The sequence below is a fragment of the Pseudorca crassidens genome, chromosome 15 (assembly GCF_039906515.1).
Source record: "Pseudorca crassidens isolate mPseCra1 chromosome 15, mPseCra1.hap1, whole genome shotgun sequence".
Taxonomy (NCBI): domain Eukaryota; kingdom Metazoa; phylum Chordata; class Mammalia; order Artiodactyla; family Delphinidae; genus Pseudorca; species Pseudorca crassidens.
The window spans coordinates 20492450-20511871 of NC_090310.1; the positions used below are offsets into that span (position 1 = coordinate 20492450).

Consider the following 19422-nt stretch of genomic DNA (forward strand, 5'->3'; position numbering starts at 1 on the left):
TGGACAAGTTACTTAAACTCTTAACTCCTCAGGTTCTCCGTGTGCAAAATGGGGACAACCGTACCTAGTTTTTATAGGATTGCTGAGAGGGTGAAATTAGGTGAAACATAAAAAGTGCCAAGTACAGTGCCTGGCACAGGCTACGTGCTCAATATGTTAGCTACCATTATTACTAGCTGTGAGTGCCGAGACAGAGATTAACCAACTGGTTACAGAATGTGATAGGAAGGATTGGGACCCTGAGTACCCAGAGGCAGCAGAGGGCAGTGGTTAAGAATGAGGACTCTGGAGCGAAATGTCTGGCTTTGAATCTCGGCTCTGCCACTTTCCAGCTGTGTGACTTTGAGCAATTCACTTTCTCAGTGCCTCAGTTTCCTCATCTTGTAAAATGGGGACAATAACGGTCCCCACCTCACAGGGCTGATGTGAAGCCTGAAAGGAATGAGAATATGGAGAGTGTGGACTAACGCCTGGCACCTGTCAGCTACTGTTATTACAAAGGGGGGCCCCCGAAGTCTGGGAGTCCTTGGAGGAGTTGAGTTAAAGGACAGAAGAGGAGTGGTGGTGGGAGGGTGAGGGGACAGCAGGAGCAGAGGCCGATCAGGAGGGAGCCTGGGGACATGAACAGAGCTGGCCGCGCAGGGCCTTGTGGGCCATGCTAAGGAGTGGGGTTTCAATCCTAGGACAGTTGGAACCTGTGGAGACGAGATGCTGTCAACTCTGCGGTCTGAAAAGAGCGCCCCAGCTGCTCGGTGGAGATGGACTGGAGCGGGGTGAGGGTGGCTCCAGGAGTGCCGGGTGCTAGCTGTGGGTCAGCCAGGAATGGTTAACCTCTCTGAGACTGTTTCCCACCTGCGTGAGCAGACAGAGTTCTTGTGACGTTAACCAAGATAGTTGTCAAAGAGCCTGGCACATGATGGCTTCTCAGGAAATACCCGTTTCCTCCTTCCTTCTGCCCATATACAGAGCCAGAACCTGCTGAAGGAGCACCCCAGCCCTATCCCTGGAGCCCCAACTGGCCAAAGGCCACCTCCTTCATGAAGCTGTCCTGACTCCCTGGCTGGAATGAGCCCTGCCCTCCCCTGAGAGCCTCTGCCTTTCTGGGGGCTCTGTGTTGGGCAGGGTGTTGCCTGTTTCCCAGCACCCTCTCCCCTTGCTTGGATATTTCCTCGGGTGAACCCCTCCCCCAGTCTCAGTTGGTGTGAGTGGCCAGGCTACCATCCCTAGCTCTGGGGGGGGGGGGGCTCACATGACCCCAGTTTGGACCATTAGGCTCAATTCTGTTACTTTATGTTGGAATAACTGAGGAAGAGACCTCCTTTGTAGCTAAGACTACTAAGCTGGCGGTATTTGGCATCACAAATGGGGAGACTGCCTGAGGAGAAAGCCAACATAGAGAAAAGCAGAGCCACAAGATGGAGACAGGTTCTGACAACATCGTTTGAACACCTGGATCCAGCCATTCCTGAAGCCTTTTATTCCTGGACTCAGCAGATATGGGAACCAATAAATTTGCTTTCTTCCTTATGCTGATACAAGCTGGATGTGTATCATTTGCAACCAACAGAGAAAGAAATTCTCCTCGTTCCACTCTGTGACATAGTTGCTTGTCCTGTGGCTTCTCACTCCCATGAGATCACAGTCCTCCTGAAGGTAGCAGCACTGTATTCCCGACAAGCCCAGCACAGCGCCTAGAACACCACTGAATATCGAAATGAATAACGCCAGACCTTCATATCTACACAGAGATCTTAGACTTACCCAGGCGTGTTCACTCCTGACCTAACTGTCTGACACAGTCACATTCCTCACCTGCCTGGCCAAAGCATTAAGGGCTTTACTCTCTTAACACCACTGCCTCTGCTCTCTGATGGAAATCAAGCTCCATGTGCCTGTCCAGGCCATCACGGCTGTAGGACAGATGTTCAGAGACTAACCCAACCCCCACCTTTCCCAGAGGACCCAGTCCCTGCTCTGGGATAATAAAGTAATAATAACTACAATAATAACAACTACGAGGGCAACATTAAAGTACTAAGTGTTTACCACGATCCAGGAACTGCAATGCGCTTCGTATGTTACTTCGTTCCTATACATTTTGATCCACAACCTTAAACTTGGAAAGAACTGGGGCTTCATCTGTCTCAAGGCCCAAGAGGTGAAGAGCACATTAGGCTCCTATAGTTGTGGAAGAAATAGACCAAGGGCCTCTGTGACATCTACCCTCTTCCATTCTAGTTTAACCATTCTGATTAAGTCAAGAAGAAAGTTTTAGGTCCTTAACATCCACCTAACCCCCTCTAATCTCCCAGTTTAACAATGAGGCCTCAGGCTCGCTCAGAGCCCTGTCAGGCAACGGTATCTGTAACAACAACCTTCTGTTTTCACTGGGTTTCTTTTTAAGACGGATCTTCTATTTATGGCAAGAGACACTGGCTTTTGCTTTAGGTTCATAAATACACTTAAGTTAAAAAAAAAAAAAAAAAAGACCTGAGATTGGTTCAAGATGGCGGAGCAGAAGGACGCGCTCTCACTCCCTCTGCGAGAACACTGGAATCACAGCCAACTGCTGAGCAATCATCGACAGGAAGACACTGGAACTCACCAAAAAAGATACCCCACATCCAAAGACAAAGGAGAAGCCGCAATGAGACGGTAGGAGGGGCGCAATCACAATAAAATCAAATCCCATAACTGCTGGATTGGTGACTCACAAACTGGAGGACACTTATACCACGGAAGTCCACCACTGGAGTGAAGGTTCTGAGCTTCCCAACCTGGGGGTCCGGCAATGAGAGGAGGAATTCCTAGAGAATCAGACTTTGAAGGCTAGCGGGATTTGATTGCAGGACTTCGACAAGACTGGGGGAAACAGAGACTCCCCTCTTGGAGGGCACACACAAAGCAGTGTGCGCATCAGGACCCGGCAAAAGGAGCAGTGACCCCAGGGGAGACTGAACCAGACCTACATGCTAGTGTTGGAGGGTCTCCTGCAGAGGTGGGGGGTGGCTGTGGCTCACGGTGGGGACAAGGACACTGGCAGCAGAAGTTCTGGGAAGTATTCCTTGGCGTGAGCCCTCCCAGAGTCCGCCATTAGCCCCACCAAAGAGCCGGGTAGGCTCCAGTGCTGGGTCGCCTCAGGCCAAGCAACCAACAGGGAGGGAACCCAGCCCCACCCATCAGCAGACAAGCAGATTAAAGTTTTACTGAGCTCTGCCCACCAGAGCAACACCCAGCTCTACCCACCACCAGTCCCTCCCATCAGGAAGCTTGCACAAGCCTCTTAGATAGCCTCATCCACCAGAGGGCAGACAGCAGAAGCAAGAAGAACTACAATCCTGCAGCCTGTGGAATGTAAACCACATTCACAGAAAGACAGACAAAATGAAAAGGCAGGACTTCCCTGGTGGCGCAGTGGTTAAGAATCCGCCTGCTAATGCAGGGGACATGGGTTTCAGTCCTGGTCCAGAAAGATCCCACATGCCGTGGAGCAGCTAAGCCCGTGCGCCGAAACTGCTTAGCCTGCACTCTAGAGCCTGCAAGCTGCAACTACTGAGTCCGCACACCTAGAGCCCGTGCTCCGCAACAAGAGAAGCCACCGCAGTGAGAACCCCGTGCACCGCAACAAAGAGTAGCTCCCACTCGCCGCAACTAGAGAAAGCCCGCGCACAGCAACAAACACCCAATGCAGCCAAAAATAAATTAAAAATAATGATAATAATAAAATAAATTTAAAGAAAATGAAAAGGCAGAGGACTCTGTACCAGATGAAGGAACAAGATAAAACCCCAGAAAAACAACTAAATGAAGTGGAGATAGGCAACCCTCCAGAAAAAGAATTCAGAATAATGATAGTGAAGATGATCTAGGACCTCGGAAACAGAATGGAGGCAGAGATCGAGAAGATGCAAGAAATGTTTACAAAGACCTACAAGGATTAAAGAAAAAACACCTAGAAGAATTATAGAACAAACAAACAGAGATGAACAATACAATGATTGAAATGAAAAATACACTAGAAGGAATCAATAGCAGAATAACTGAGGCAGAAGAACAGATAAGTGACCTGGAAGACAGAATGGTGGAATTCACTGCTGTGGAATAAAGAAAAGAGAATGAAGACAGACTAAGAGACCTCTGGGACAACACTAAACACAACAACATCCGCACTATAGGGGTCCCAGAAAGAGAAGAGAGAGAGAAAGGATCCGAGAAAATATTTGAAGAGATTATAGTTGAAAACTTCCCTAACATGGGAAAGGAAATAGCTACCCAAGTCCAGGAAGTACAGAGCATCCCAGGCAGGATAAACACAAGGAGAAACACGCTGAGACACATAGTAATCAAATTGACAAAAATTAAAGACAAAGAAAAATTATTGAAAGCAACAAGGGAAAAATGACAAATAACATACAAGGGAACTCCCATAAGCTTAACAGCTGATTTCTCAGCAGAAACTCTACAAGCCAGAAGGGAGTGGCACGATATATTTAAAGTGATGAAAGGGAAGAACCTACAACCAAGATTACTCTACCCGGCAAGGATCTCATTCAGATTTGACAGACAAATCAAAAGCTTTACAGACAAGCAAAAGCTAAGAGAATTCAGCACCACCAAACCAGCTCTACAACAAATGCTAAAGGAACTTCTCTAAGTGGGAAACACAAGAGAAGGAAAGGACCTACAAAAACAAACCCATAACAATTAAGAAAATGGTAATAGGAACATACATATCGATAATTACCTTAAACGTGAATGGATTAAATGCTCCAAACAAAGACACAGGCTCACTAAATGGATACAAAAACAAGACCCATATATATGCTGTCTACAAGAGACCCACTTCAGACCTAGGGACACACACAGACTGAAAGTGAGGGGATGGAAAAAGATATTCCATGCAAATGGAAATCAAAAGAAAGCTGGAGTAGCAATTCTCATATCAGACAAAATAGACTTTAAAATAAAGACTATTACAAGAGACAAAGAAGGACACTACATAATGATCAAGGGATCAATCCAAGACGAAGATATAACAATTGTAAATATTTATGCACCCAACATAGGAGCACCTCAATATATAAGGCAACTGATAACAGCTATAAAGGAGGAAGTCGACAGTAACACAATAATAGTGGGGGACTTTAACACCTCATTTACACCAATGGACAGATCATCCAGACAGAAAATTAATAAGGAAACACAAGCTTTAAATGACACAATAGACCAGATAGATTTAATTGATATTTATAGGACATTCCATCCGAAAACAGGAGATTACACTTTCTTCTCAAGTGCACACAGAACATTCTCCAGGATAGATCACATCCTGGGTCACAAATCAAGCCTCAGTAAATTTAAGAAAACTGAAATCATATCAAGCATCTTTTCTGACCACAACGCTATGAGATTAGAAATCAATTACAGGGAAAAAAACATGAAAAACACAAACACATGGAGGCTAAACAATACATTACTAAATACCAAGAGATCACTGAAAAAATCAAAGAGGAAATCAAAAAATATCTAGAGACAAATTACAACGAAAACACAACGATCCAAAACCTATGTGATGCAGCAAAAGCAGTTCTAAGAGGGAAGTTTATAGCAATACAAGCCTACCTCAAGAAACAAGAAAAATCTCAAATAAACAATCTAACCTTATACCTAGAGGAACTAGAGAAAGAAGAACAAACAAAACCCAAAGTTAGTTGAAGGAAAGAAATCATAAAGATCAGAGCAGAAATAAATGAAATAGAAACAAAGAAAGCAATAGCAAAGATCAATAAAACTAAAAGCTGGTTCTTTAAGAAGATAAACAAATTGATAAACCTTTAGTCAGACTCATCAAGAAAAAGAGGGAGAGGAGTCAAATCAATAAAAGTAGAAATGAAAAAGGAGAAGTTACAATGGACACAGCAGAAATACAAAGTATCATAAGAGGCTACTATAAGCAATTCTATGCCAATAAAATGGACAACCTGGAAGAAATGGACAAATTTTTAGAAAGGTATAACCTTCCAAGACTGAACCAGGAAGAAATAGAAAATATGAACAGACCAATCACAAGCACTGAAACTGAAACTGTGATTAAAAATCTTCCAACAAACAAAAGCCCAGGACCAGATGGCTTCACAGATGAATTCTATCAAGAATTTAGAGAGAGCTAACACCCATCCTTCTCAAACTCTTCCAAAAATTGCAGAGGAAGGAATACACCCAAACTCATCCTATGCGGCCACCATCACCCTGGTACCAAAACCAGACAAAGATACTACAAAAAAAGAAAACTACAGACCAACATCACTGATGAATATAGATGCAAAAATCCTCAACAAAATACTAGCAAACAGAATCTAACAACATATTAAAAGGATCATACACCATGATCAAGTGGGATTTATCCCAGGATGCAAGGATTCTTCAATATATGCAGATCAATCAATGTGATACACCATATTAACAAACTGAAGAATAAAAACCATATGATCATCTCAACAGATGCAGAAAAAGCTTTTGACAAAATTCAACACCCATTTATGATAAAAATTCTCCAGGAAGTGGGCATAGAGGAAGCCTACCTCAACGTAATAAAGGCCATATACAACAAACGCACAGCAAACATCATTCTCAATGGTGAGAAACTGAAAGCATTTCCTCTAAGATCAGGAATAAGACAAGGATGTCCACTCTCGCCACTATTATTCAACATAGTTTTGGAAGTTTTGGCCACAGCAATCCGAGAAGAAAAAGGAATAAGAGGAATACAAATTGGAAAAGAAGAAGTAAAACTGTCACTGTTTGCAGATGACATGATACTATACATAGAGAATCCAAACATGCCACCAGAAAACTACTAGAGCTAATCAATGAGTTTGGTAAAGTTGCAGGATACAAAATTAATGCACAGAAATCTCTTGCATTCCTATACACTATCAATGAAAGATCAGAATGAGAAATTAAGGAAACAATCCCATTCACCATCGCAACAAAAAGAATAAAATACCTAAGAATAAACCTACCTAAGGAGGTAAAAGACCTGTACTCAGAAAACTATAAGACACTCATGAAAGAAATCAAAGATGACACAAACAGATGGAGAGACATACCATGTTCTTGGGTTGGAAGAATCAATATTGTGAAAATGACTATACTACCCAAAGCAATCTACAGATTCAATACAATCCCTATCAAATGACCAGTGGCATTTTTTTTTTACAGAACTAGAACAAAAAGTCTTAAATTTGTATGGAGACACAAAAGACCCCGAATAGCCAAAGCCGTCTTGAGGGAAAAAAAGCGGAGCTGGAGGACTCAGACTCCCTGACTTCAGACTATACTACAAACTACAGTAATCAAGATAATATGGTACTGGCACAAAAACAGAAATATAGATCAATGGAACAGGATAGAAAGCCCAGAGATAAACCCACACACCTATGGTCAAGTAATCTATGACAAAGGAGGCAAGGATATACAATGGAGAAAAGACAGTCTCTTCAGTAAGTGGTGCTGGGAAAACTGGACAGCTACATGTAAAAGAATGAAATTAGAACACTCCCTAACACCATACACAAAAATAAACTCAAAATGGATTAGAGACCTAAATGTAAGACTGGACACTATAGAACTCTTAGAAGAAAACATAGAAAGCACACTCTTTGACATAAGTCACAGCAAGATCTTTTTTGACCCACCTCCTAGAGTAATGGAAATAAAAACAAAAATAAACAAATGGGACCTAATGAAACTTATTTTTGCAAAGCAAAGGAAACTACAAACAAGATGAAAAGACAACCCTCAGAATGGGAGAAAATATTTGCAAACAGCTCATGCAGCTCATATTAAAAAAACAAACAACCCAATCAGAAAATGGGCAGAAGACCTAAATAGACATTTCTCCAAAGAAGACATACATTTCTCCAAGAAGCACATGAAAAGCTGTGCTCAACTTACAAAGTTCAACATCACTAATTATTAGAGAAATTCAAATCAAAACTACAATGAGGTATCACCTCACACCAGTTAGAATGGGCATCTGTTGCACTGTTGGTGGGAATGTCAACTGATACAGCCACTATGGAGAACAGTATGGAGGTTCCTTAAAAAACTAAAAATCGAATTACCATATGACCCAGCAATCCCACTCCTGGGCATATACCCAGAGAAAACCATAATTCAAAAAGACACATGCACCCCAATGTTCATTGCAGCACTATTTACAATAGCCAGGTCATGGAAGCAACCTAAATGCCCACCGACAGACAAATGGATAAAGAAGATGTGGTAACATACAATGGAGTATTACTCAGCCATAAAAAGGAACGAAACTGGGTCATTTGTAGAGACGTGGATGGACCTAGAGACTGTCCTACAGAGTGAAATAAGTCAGAAAGAGAAAAACAAATATTGTATATTAACGCATATATGTGGAACCTAGAAAAATGGCACAGATGAAGTGGTTTGCAGGGAAGAAATAGACACACAGATGCAGAGAACAAACGTATGGACACCAAGGGGGGAAAGTGGCAGGGGAGGTGGTGGTGGTGGTGGGATGAATTGGGAGACTGGGATTGCCATATATGCACTAATATGTATAAAATAGATACCTAATAAGAACCTGCTGTATAAAAAATAAATAAAATAAAATTCAAAAAAAAAAGAAATAGGTTTAAAGAAAATTATTAATTACAAACAATAGTAATACATGCAACAAAAACTGTGACAATGGTAGGCAAATAACAGAAGTTTGCTGAGTACTGCCTTATCTCCTAACTAGTTTGGGACGTTAGCCAAGTTAAAATCAGTAAGTCCTATAAACCACTCTATGTTGTTCTTGTCAGGTTTCACCACTAGGGTGATAGATGGTCTGTGTTTGGAATGTATACACAGCTTGTGTAGAAAGGTGTGAATCAGCTTACAGCTTAAACCAACCCAAATAAGCCAAGTGGAGACTGAGTCCAGGTACGGACTCAGGAAGAGAGTCATGCTTCGAGAGTCACAGATCACTATCTACAACTTGACCCCGAACTTGTGGAGAACATTCCTGGCAGCAAATGCAAAAACAATAAATGTTGTGTACAACCGTTTCTGTTTTCTTATAAGAGAAAATATCTGCTCACTTTCAGAGATAAATTGTACCTGAGGTTTGACTCAGTGTCCTGGGGGGAAGGATAATGGGAACCAAGTCGAGACTGAGTCCACGTATGGACTTCGAGGGGCTGCAAATGGATGACCCATGAGCTGTATTGGATTTGCAAAAGTTTTTGTTGTTGTTAGCACAGTTTTTTTTTTTTTTCTGTGTGAAGCTGAATTTATTTCATATACTCCAAGCAAAATAGTATTTTCCAACACAATAAACACCAAAACAGATATGGCAATAAATTAAACAAGACGTTAAAGAGATTTGGTGAAAATAAAAACCAATGCCACTTTTTTCATTAAATTTTTGTGGGTTTGAAAAAGATTTTTTTTAACATCTTTATTGGAGTATAATTGCTTTACAGTGGTGTGTTATTTTCTGCTTTATAACAAAGTGAATCAGTTATACATATACGTATATCCCCATATCTCTTCCCTCTTGCATCTCCCTCCCTCCCACCCTCCCTATCCCACCCCTCTAGGTGGTCACAAAGCACCGAGCTGATCTCTCTGTGCTATGCGGCTGCTTCCCACTAGCTATGTATTTTACTTTTGGTAGTGTATATATGTCCATGCCACTCTCTCAATCTGTCCCAGCTTACCCTTCCCCCTCCCTGTGTCCTCAAGTCCATTCTCTAGTACGTCTGCGTCTTTATTTCCGTCCTGCCCCTAGGTTCTTCATGACCTTTTTTTTTTTTTTTAGATTCCATCTATATGTGTTAGCATACAGTATTTGTTTTTCTCTTTCTGACTTACTTCACTCTGTATGACAGACTCTAGGTCCATCCACCTCACTACAAATAACTCAATTTTGTTTTCTTTTTATGGCTGAGTAATAGTTATCAGGTACATATGCCACATCCTCTCTATCCATTCATCTGTCGATGGACACCCACGTTGCTTCCATATCCTGGCTATTGTAAATAGAGCTGCAATGAACACTGTAGCATAGTATTTTTAAAAATATAATTTCCTTTTGTAAATAATAGCTTTATCGAGATAGAATTCACATACCATATAACTCATCCACTTAAAGTGTAGATTCAGTGGATTTTAGTATATTCACAGGTTGTTCACCCATCACTACAGTACATTTTAAAACATTTTCATCTCCTCCAAAAGAAACTCTGTACCCATTACCAGTCACTTCTCACTCCTTCCTCTACCCTCCCCCACCCCAGGCAATCAATGATCTATTTTCTGTCTCTATAGATTGCCTATTCTGGACATTTCATATAAATTTCACATACATATATTATGTGGTCTTTTGTGACTGGTTTTTCACTTTGTGTAATGTTTTCAAGGTTCCTCCATGTTGTAGCATGCATCACTACTTCATTCCTTTTTATTGCCAAATAATATTCCATATTATGGATACATCACTCTTTATTTATTCGTTCATCAATTGATGGACATTTGAATTGTTTTTACTTTTTGGCTATTATGAATAATACTGCGGTGAACAATCATGTACAAGTTTTTGTGTGGACATATGTTTTCCTTTCTCTTGGGTATATACCTAGGAGTGGATATACCAACTGGACCATATGGTAATTCTATGTTTAACCTTTGTAAGAACTGCCCGACTGTTTTCCAAAATGGCTGAACTATTTCACAATTCCACCAGCAGGGTATGAGGGTTCCAATGTCTCCACATTCTCTATAACACTTGTTATTATCCATTAATACAGTAGATGTGAACTGCCATCTTACTCTGGTTTTCATTAGCATTTCCTGATACCTAATGATGTTAAACATCTTTTCATGTGCTTATTGGCTATTATATCCATTATATGGCCAATATATCTTCTCTCAAGAAATATCTATTCAAATCCTTTGCTTATTTTTTAATTGGGTTATTTGGCTTTTTATTATTAAGTTGTAAGAGTTATTTATATATTCTATATACAAGTCCCTTTTCAGATATAGGGTTTGCAAAAATATTCTCCCATTCTGTGGATCATATTTTCATTTTCTTGATGGTGCCCTTTGAAACACAAAAATGTTTAATTTTGATGGTGCTCAACTTGTCTATATTTCTTTTGTTGTTTATGATTTGGTGTCATATCTAAGAATTCATTGCCTAATTCAAGGTCATAAAGATTTATTCCTATGATTTATTCTAAGAGTTTTATGGTTTTAGCTCTTACATTTAGGTCTTTGATCCAGTTTGAATTAATTTTTGTATATGGTGTGAGGTAGGGGTTCAGTTTCATTCTTTTGCATGAGGATAACCACTTGTCCCAACACCAGGACTATTCTTTCCCCTATTTAATTGTCTTGGTGCCCTTGGTGGTTTTAAAAATATATATTTAATTTAAAGAAAACCTGAATAAATGAAGAGATATAACATATTCCTGGATCAGAAGACTCAATGTGGTTAAGATGTCAATTAACCTCAAATCGGTCTCTAGAGTTAATTCAATCTCAACCAAAATCCCAGCAGACAGCGTGTAGAAGTTGACAAGCCAATTCTAAATAGTATATGGAAAAGTAAAAAAACTAAAATAGAAAAAAAAAACTTTTGAAAAAGAAGAGCAAAATTGAAGGATTTATACTGATATCAAGACTTACTATCAAGTATAATAATCAGAACAGTGTAATACTGGTGTGATGATGGACATATTAATCAATGGGATACGATAGAGTCCAGAAATAGACCTACAAAGGTGCCAAGGTAATTCATGCAGAAAGGATAGTCGTTTCAACAGAACATGCTGGAACAATGGATATCCATATAAGAAAAAGGAATCTCAACTCCTGTCGCACACTAGATACCAAAGTTAACTTGAAATGGATCAGGGACCTAAACACAAGAGCTAAAACTGTAAAACATCCAGAAGAAAGTATAAGAGAAAAGTCTGTGCGATCCTGGGGCGGGCAAACGGCCTTTTAGATAGAACACCAAAATCATGAATAATAAAAGGAAAAAAAAAGAACTGTCCTTTATTAAAATTAAATCTTCTGCTCTTCAAAACACTGTTAAGAAAATGAAAGAGCAAGTCACTGGGAGAAAATCCTTGTAGTAGTATGACTGACAAAGAATTTGTATGCAGAATACATAAACAATCCTTGCAACTCAGTAATAAGACAAACAACCCAACGCCCGCAATAAAGGGCAGAAGATTTAAAAACACACTTCATAAAAGAGGATATATGAATGGCTCATAAGCACATGAAAAAACGCCTAACATCATTAGTCACTGGGAAAATGCAAATATAAACCACAAGGAGATACCATTTCCCACCCACTAGAAGGACTGACAGTATCTAGTGTTAGCGAAGATGTGAGGCAATCAGAACTCTCCTACATGACTGGATGGAATGCAAAATGGTGCAGTCACTTTGGAAAACAGTTTGGCAGGTTCTCATAAAGTTAAATGGGTACTTATTATATGACCTTTCAGGTCCACTCTTATTTATCCAAGAGAACTGAAAACATATTTTCACACAAAGGTGTGTACATATATACTCACAGCAACCTTATTCATTAATAATCCCAAACTGGAAACAAGCAAGTGTCCACCAACAGGTGAGTAAATAAACAAACTGTAGCATTTCCATACCATGGAATACTATTCAGCAATAAAAGGAACCAACTATTGATACATACAACAACATGGATGGATATTTTTTTTAAAAGCCATTATTCTGGGCTTCCCTGGTGGCGCAGTGGCTGAGAGTCTGCCTGCTGATGCAGGGGACACGGGTTCGTGCCCCGGTCTGGGAAGATCCCACATGCTGTAGAGCGGCTGGGCCCGTGAGCCATGGCCGCTGAGCCTGCGCGTCCAGAGCCTGTGCTCTGCAACGGGAGAGGCCACAACAGTGAGAGGCCCGCGTACCGCAAAAAAAAAAAAAAAAAAAAAAAAAAGCCATTATTCTGAGTAAAAGAAGCTAGACACAAAAAAGTACATAAGATATGACTTCATTTACATGAAGCCCTGGGAAAGACATAACTAATCTATAGTGACAGAAAGCAGATCAGTGATTTCCTGTGCTTGATGTGAATAGTGGATCGACTGGAACGGTACACAAGGGAACCTTTTGGAGGTGACGCAAATGTTCTGTCTTGAGTGAGATGGTGGTTAATTAGACGTATGCATTTATAAAAACTCATTAAATGCTATACTTGAAATGGATGTATTTAATTGTCGATAAATTACATCTAAATAAAGTTTTAACAAAACACTTAAATCCACTGCCATCTCAAAATTATGCAAGTTCACATTTTTTAAAAATCTAGATTTTCTTCAATTTTTGAAACATCAGAAAGATCTGATAATTGTCCCCACATGGCAGTTTCTGCTCGAAATGACTAGTGGCTGCCCTCCTTAGATGGAGACTGTGCTCCCCAGTTCACCCCAATTCTCCCCATTCTCTATTTTCTTATACTCAGCCCACTTCACTCGTTTTTTAATTCAGGCCTTGGCTTATGCGGACATCTGACTTTGTGACCCCTATAAATTACAGGTCAGATACTTTCATTAAAATCCCCTGTATTTATTTTTGCAGCAAAACCTCAATTATCCAAGGTAATCAGGGAATAAGAGTTCTAGGTAGCTGGATTTTTATAGTTAATTGAAGGTTAACCTGAAAATGGGTTGGACTCTGGTTATTGAAAAATCTTTCACGTTTCTTCCTTGTTAGCCCCAGAGCATGACTGACTCTTTGTTCTTGAAAACTTAGTCAGGTCAGAGCCATTGATGGGGCTCACTGTACCAGGCTGGAGATGGTGAAGGAGAGTTTTAGGGGGGCAGTCAGAATCTCCCCAGGGACCAGGACATATCCTGGACATCATTTCTACTTATAAATGCAAATGTGTGCATTCCAGACACCTAGATTTTGGTCTCTAAATACCATTCTCGGCTAAAGGGAACAGGGCTTCTTAGAAAAATGGCTGATACGAGTTTTGGTGCAGGAAATGTACAAGATGAGCCTGAGCTCTCTTACCATACCAGAAAGCAAAGAAAGCTATCAAAGACTACTGGGTCGGTCAAAAGGACTCCTTGAAGGGATTCTTACTGGCAAAGCTGGGACAATTTGAGCATCATTTTAAAAAAAAAATTACCAATGGCATTTTTTACAGAACTAGAACAATAAATCTTAAGATTTTTATGGAGACACAAAAGACCCCAAATAGCCAAAGTAATCTTGAGAAAGAAAAACGGAGCTGGAGGAATCAGACTCCCTGACTTCAGACTATACTACAAAGCTACAGTAAGCAAGACAATATGGTACTGGCACAAAAACAGAAATATAGATCCATGGAACAGGATAGAAAGCCCAGAGATTAACCCACGCACCTATGGTCAAGTAATCTATGACAAAGGAGGCAAGGATATACAATGGAGAAAAGACAGTCTCTTCAGTAAGTGGTTCTGGGAAAACTGGACAGCTACATGTAAAAGAATGAAATTAGAACACTCCCTAACACCATACACAAAAATAAACTCAAAATGGATTAGAGACCTACATGTAAGACTGGACACTATAAAATTCTTAGAGGAAAACATAGGAAGAACACTCCTTGACATAAATCACAGCAAGATCTTTTTTGACCCACCTCTTAGAGTAATGGAAATAAAAACAAAAATAAACAAATGGGACTTTATGAAACTTAAAAGCTTTTGCACAGCAAAGGAAATTATGAACAAGATGAAAAGACAACCCTCAGAATGGGAGAAAATATTTGCAAATGAATCAGTAGACAAAGGATTAATCTCCAAAATATATAAACAGCTTATAGAGCTCAGTATTAAAAAAACAAATAACCCAATCAAAAAATGGGCAGAAGACCTAAACAGACATCTCTCCAAAGAAGACATACAGATGGCAAAGAGGCACATGAAAAGCTGCTCAACATCAATAATTATTAGAGAAATGCAAATCAAACCTACAGTGAGGTATCACCTCATACTGGTTAGAATGGGCATCATCATCTGAAAATCTACAAACAATAAGTGCTGGACAGGGTGTGGAGAAAAAGGAACCCTCGTGCACTGTTGGTGGGAATGCAAATTGATACAGCCACTATGGAGAACAGTATGGAGGTTCCTTAAAAAGCTAAAAATAGAATTACCATATGACCCAGCAATCCCACTCCTGGGCATATATATGCAGAGAAAACCATAATTCAAAAAGACACATGCACCCAAATGTTCATTGCAGCACTATTTACAATAACCAGGTCATGGAAGCAACCTAAACGCCCATCAACAGATGAATGGATAAAGAAGATGTGATACCTATATACAATGGAGTATTGCTCAGCCATAAAAAGGAATGAAATTGGGTCATTTGCAGAGACGTGGATGGATCTAGAGACTGTCCTACAGAGTGAAGTAAGTCAGAAAGAGAAAAACAAATATCGTATATTAACGCATGTATGTGGAATCTAGAAAAATGGTACAGATGAACCGGTTTGCAAGGTAGAAATAGAGACACAGATGTAGAGAACAAACGTATGGACACCAAGCGGGGAAAGCGGGTGGGGGGGCGGTGGTGGGATGAACTGGAAGATTGGGATTGACATGTATACACTAATATGCATAAAATGGATGACTAATAAGAACCTGCTGTATAAAAAAATAAATAAAATTTTTTTAAAAGCATGCGATTAATTGAAACATGTTAAATACATTAAAAATCCATGAGTTCATAATAATACTGAAAAATGGGAGTAAGTAGAACATTAATGTTATTAATAAATGTGTCATTAAGAGATGGGCCTCATACAGGTTGTTGTGCCTGTATTTGGAGCACTAGCAGTTATTATGTTCAATAAATTCCTTAATTTACTGCAAGCGTCTGTAAAGTTGAAAAGCCAGCCTGTTTTTGTATGGCCCTCTGGTTAATAATGGTTTTTATGTTTTCAAAGAGTTGTAAAGAAAAAAAAAATGAACATGCAGTGTTTATGGCCCACAAAGCCTCAACTATTAACTATACCTGGCCCTTTGCAGAAAAAGTTTGTCAAAACCTGATTTACTGTGTCCTATATATTTGCATTAAATAAGAAAAAAATCCTTAAAATATGTTTTCAAATAAGTATTTGTAAGTTTGATTTTGTTATTTGCCCCCAAATACCTGCTAATTCAATGTTTCCCAAACATCAATCATTTGCACACCACCTTCACGATTTTTTGCTAAATCCCGATAGCCCTTGTATCATTATTCACTTAATATATAACATCATCTGAACTTGTCTTTTTTGCTTAAAAAAATTCACCCTCATCCTAAGCAACACTATGCCTGTGAATAAGTTTGATGTGCTAAGCCATTTTTTTCTTAAGACATATTAAAATAATTCCACGATTGAATAAAGGGTTCCTCTCAAAAGATTTAAAATCATCTTCCTTATGATCCTTGAGGAAATTCTCTGTTAATTGTTTTCTGCCCACTTGAAGCACACAACCTCTATCAAGCATTTCCTCCTGCGTTTTCATGACAGCCTTTCAAGAAAGTTCAGGTAGCCAGAATTATGCCCATCTCACAGAGAAGGTAACCAGAGCACAAAGGCACTTCCTCACGGTCACAGTGAGTCAGGCAGATCTGGAAACAGAAACCAGGTCCCTTGGCTTCCAGCCACCTCTTACCGACAAGCCTGATGGGACATGTGGCCTCTTGCTCCCGAGCTGGTGGGTGCTGGGGAAGTCTGCAGGGTAGCAATAGGCTCCACCTCCTCTGTGTGCACATATGCACCTCCTTTGACCAAGGCTGTGGTTCCCGGGCCTCCAGGGGTCCTCCCATAAAGCCAAATGCAGTGTGACTGATAAGACCTTAAAAAAGTGGCTCCCAGGGGGGTGGGGGAAAGGGCAGAATAGGGTAAGAGGATTAAAAGGTACAAACTACTAGGTATAAAATAGATAAGATACAAGGATGTGCAGCACAGGGAATATAGCCAATGTTTTATAATAGCTTTATATGGAGTGTATAGTCTATAAAAATATTGAATCAGGATGCTGTACACCTGAACCTAATTTAATAATGTAAGTCAACTATACTTCAATTAAAAAAAAAAAGTGGCTCCCTCCAGTCCTCCAGGAGAGGAGACACAGTGGTCTTATTTGAGCTGCTCAGAGATGAAGAGTGCTGCCAAGGTATACCATTAAGTGAGAGAGAAGAAAGGGCAGAACCATATATAAAGCTGGTATGCATTTGTGTTCAAAAAAAAAAAAAGGGCTTCCCTGGTGGTGCAGTGGTTAAGAATCTGCCTCCCGATGCAGGGGACACGGGTTCGAGCCCTGGTCCGGGAAGATCCCACATGTCGCGGAGCAACTAAGCCCGTGTGCCACAACTACCGAGCCTCCGCTCTAGAGCCTGCGAGCCACAACTACTGAGCTTGAGTGCCACAGCTACTGAAGCCCGCGTGCCCTAGAGCCCATGCTCCGCAACAAGAGAAGCCACTGCAATGAGAAGCCCGCGCACCGCAATGAAGAGTAGCCCCAGCTCCCCGCAACTAGAGAAAGCCCGCGTGCAGCAATGAAGACCCAATGCAGCATAATTAAATAAACAAATAATTAAAAAAACAAAAAAAGGAAAACAGCATAGAGATATTTAGTTGTGTGTGCATAGCCCATCTCCAAGGGGCCAGACACCAAAGTGCTGACATAAGCTGCCTTCAAGAAGGGGAACTGGGTGCTGGGGGCACAGGCACGGAAAGAGACTTTTAAAAATGAGTTACTCCTTTGGCACCTTTTGTATTTTGGACCATTTCAATGTTTAATCTATTCATTTATTCAGTCAGGAAATATTTACAAAGCACCTACTGTGTGCTCAGCACTGTTCTAGGCACCCAGCATCCCTCAGTAAGAAGTCCCTGCCTTTGTGTAGCCTACACGCTCCCAGGAGACAGAAAAAAAACATTAAAAAAAGCAATTTTAAAATTTATGCTGATTGGAGTTAAGTGAAAAAAATATCTGCACGGCAACCATTCGATTCGCAAAGATGAAAACATTTTGTAATACCAGGTATTACAAAGCACACCTTTACATGCCAATGGGGTTTAAGTTGGTACAGTCACTGCAGAGTAGTTTGGCAGTCTCTATTGCATTTAATATTTATTGATTTATTTTTAAAATATATTTTATTTATTTATTTGGTTGCGCCGGGTCTTAGTTGCGGCAGGCGGGCTTCTTAGTTGTGGCTCACGGGCTCCTTAGCAGCAGGTCGCTGGCTCCTTAGTTGTGGCATGCATATGGGATCTAGTTCCCTGACTAGGGATGGAACCCGGACCCCTGCATTGGGAGCACGGAGTCTTAACCACTGCGCCACCAGGGAAGTCCCTTTTTATTTTTTATTAAAAAAATTTTTTTGGCCACACTGCACAGCTTGAGGGATCCTAGTTCCCTAACCAGGGATCGAACCCAGGCTCCTGGCAGTGAAAGTGCTGCGTCCTAACCACTGGACCAGGGAACTCCCCCTATTGCATTTATTTATTGTTTTTTTTTTTTTTTTTTGCGGTACGCGGACTTCTCACTGTTGTGGCCTCTCCCGTTGCGGAGCACAGGCTCTGGACGTGCAGGTTCAGTGGCCATGGCTCACGGGCCTAGCCGCTCCGCGGCATGTGGGATCTTCCCGGACTGGGGCACGAACCCGTGTCCCCTGAATCGGCAGGCGGACTCTCAACCACTGCGCCACCAGGGAAGCCCCCCCTATTGCATTTAAAATGTGACAGCCAGGACCCAACAGTTCCACTTCTTGGGCATGTGTCCCTAGGTGCCTGTGTGCATGGGTGCTTGCGCGAGTGTGTGCGTGAGCATGTGTACGTGTGTGCGCACGCGTGCAGGTACGCACAGGAAGGATGGTGACTGCAACACTGTAATACCCTCAAACTAGAAACAACCTCAGTGCCCAGAATGAAAAGGCTGCTGGAGGGTGGATACGGTGTCAACTGCTCTCTACGAGAGCTATGGGAGCAAAGCAAGGAAGTGCAGTCCCAACAGGTGTGCCGGAGTCAGTGCTTCCGGTGAGCTGAGGTGTTGGTGCCCTTGGCCTTTGGGTGGCAGGCGTGGGCTGGGGCAGCAGGAACATCCGCCGCCCCCCTCCCCCCATCGCTGGCAGGCACAAGCCAGCCGTCTTGACCCTTCACCTTAATGCTTGATACAAACATACCCATTCTCTATCTTCCATGACGTGAGAGGTTGGAAAGCACTGGTTTAGAAGCGCTTTCATGTTCATTCTAGCCCCGAAATGCTAAGAATGCATGGCTCTATACTGCAGAGGTCACGTCCGAGTCCTTGCCCTCCTCCTCCTCTACGGTGTCGAGGCAGTGACCACACTCTG

The 19422-nt window shown here is 41.2% G+C and overlaps 1 protein-coding gene across 4 annotated transcripts in view; it reads right to left on the minus strand.

Annotated features, from left to right (window-relative positions):
- SCNN1B (sodium channel epithelial 1 subunit beta) overlaps window positions 1-19422 on the minus strand; it is a 76030-nt gene that overhangs the window by 31823 nt on the left and 24785 nt on the right. Inside the window, exon 1 of one of the 4 annotated variants that reach the window (XM_067706412.1) lies at window positions 16734-17118. The exons of 2 other annotated variants lie outside the window; for them this stretch is intronic. In XM_067706412.1, coding sequence (XP_067562513.1) covers window positions 16734-16887 — 154 coding nt within the window. In that variant the 5' untranslated portion in view covers window positions 16888-17118. Of the gene's footprint in view, window positions 1-16733; window positions 17119-19422 lie in introns of those variants that run through there. One more of the 4 variants, XM_067706409.1, reaches the window with a different exon arrangement.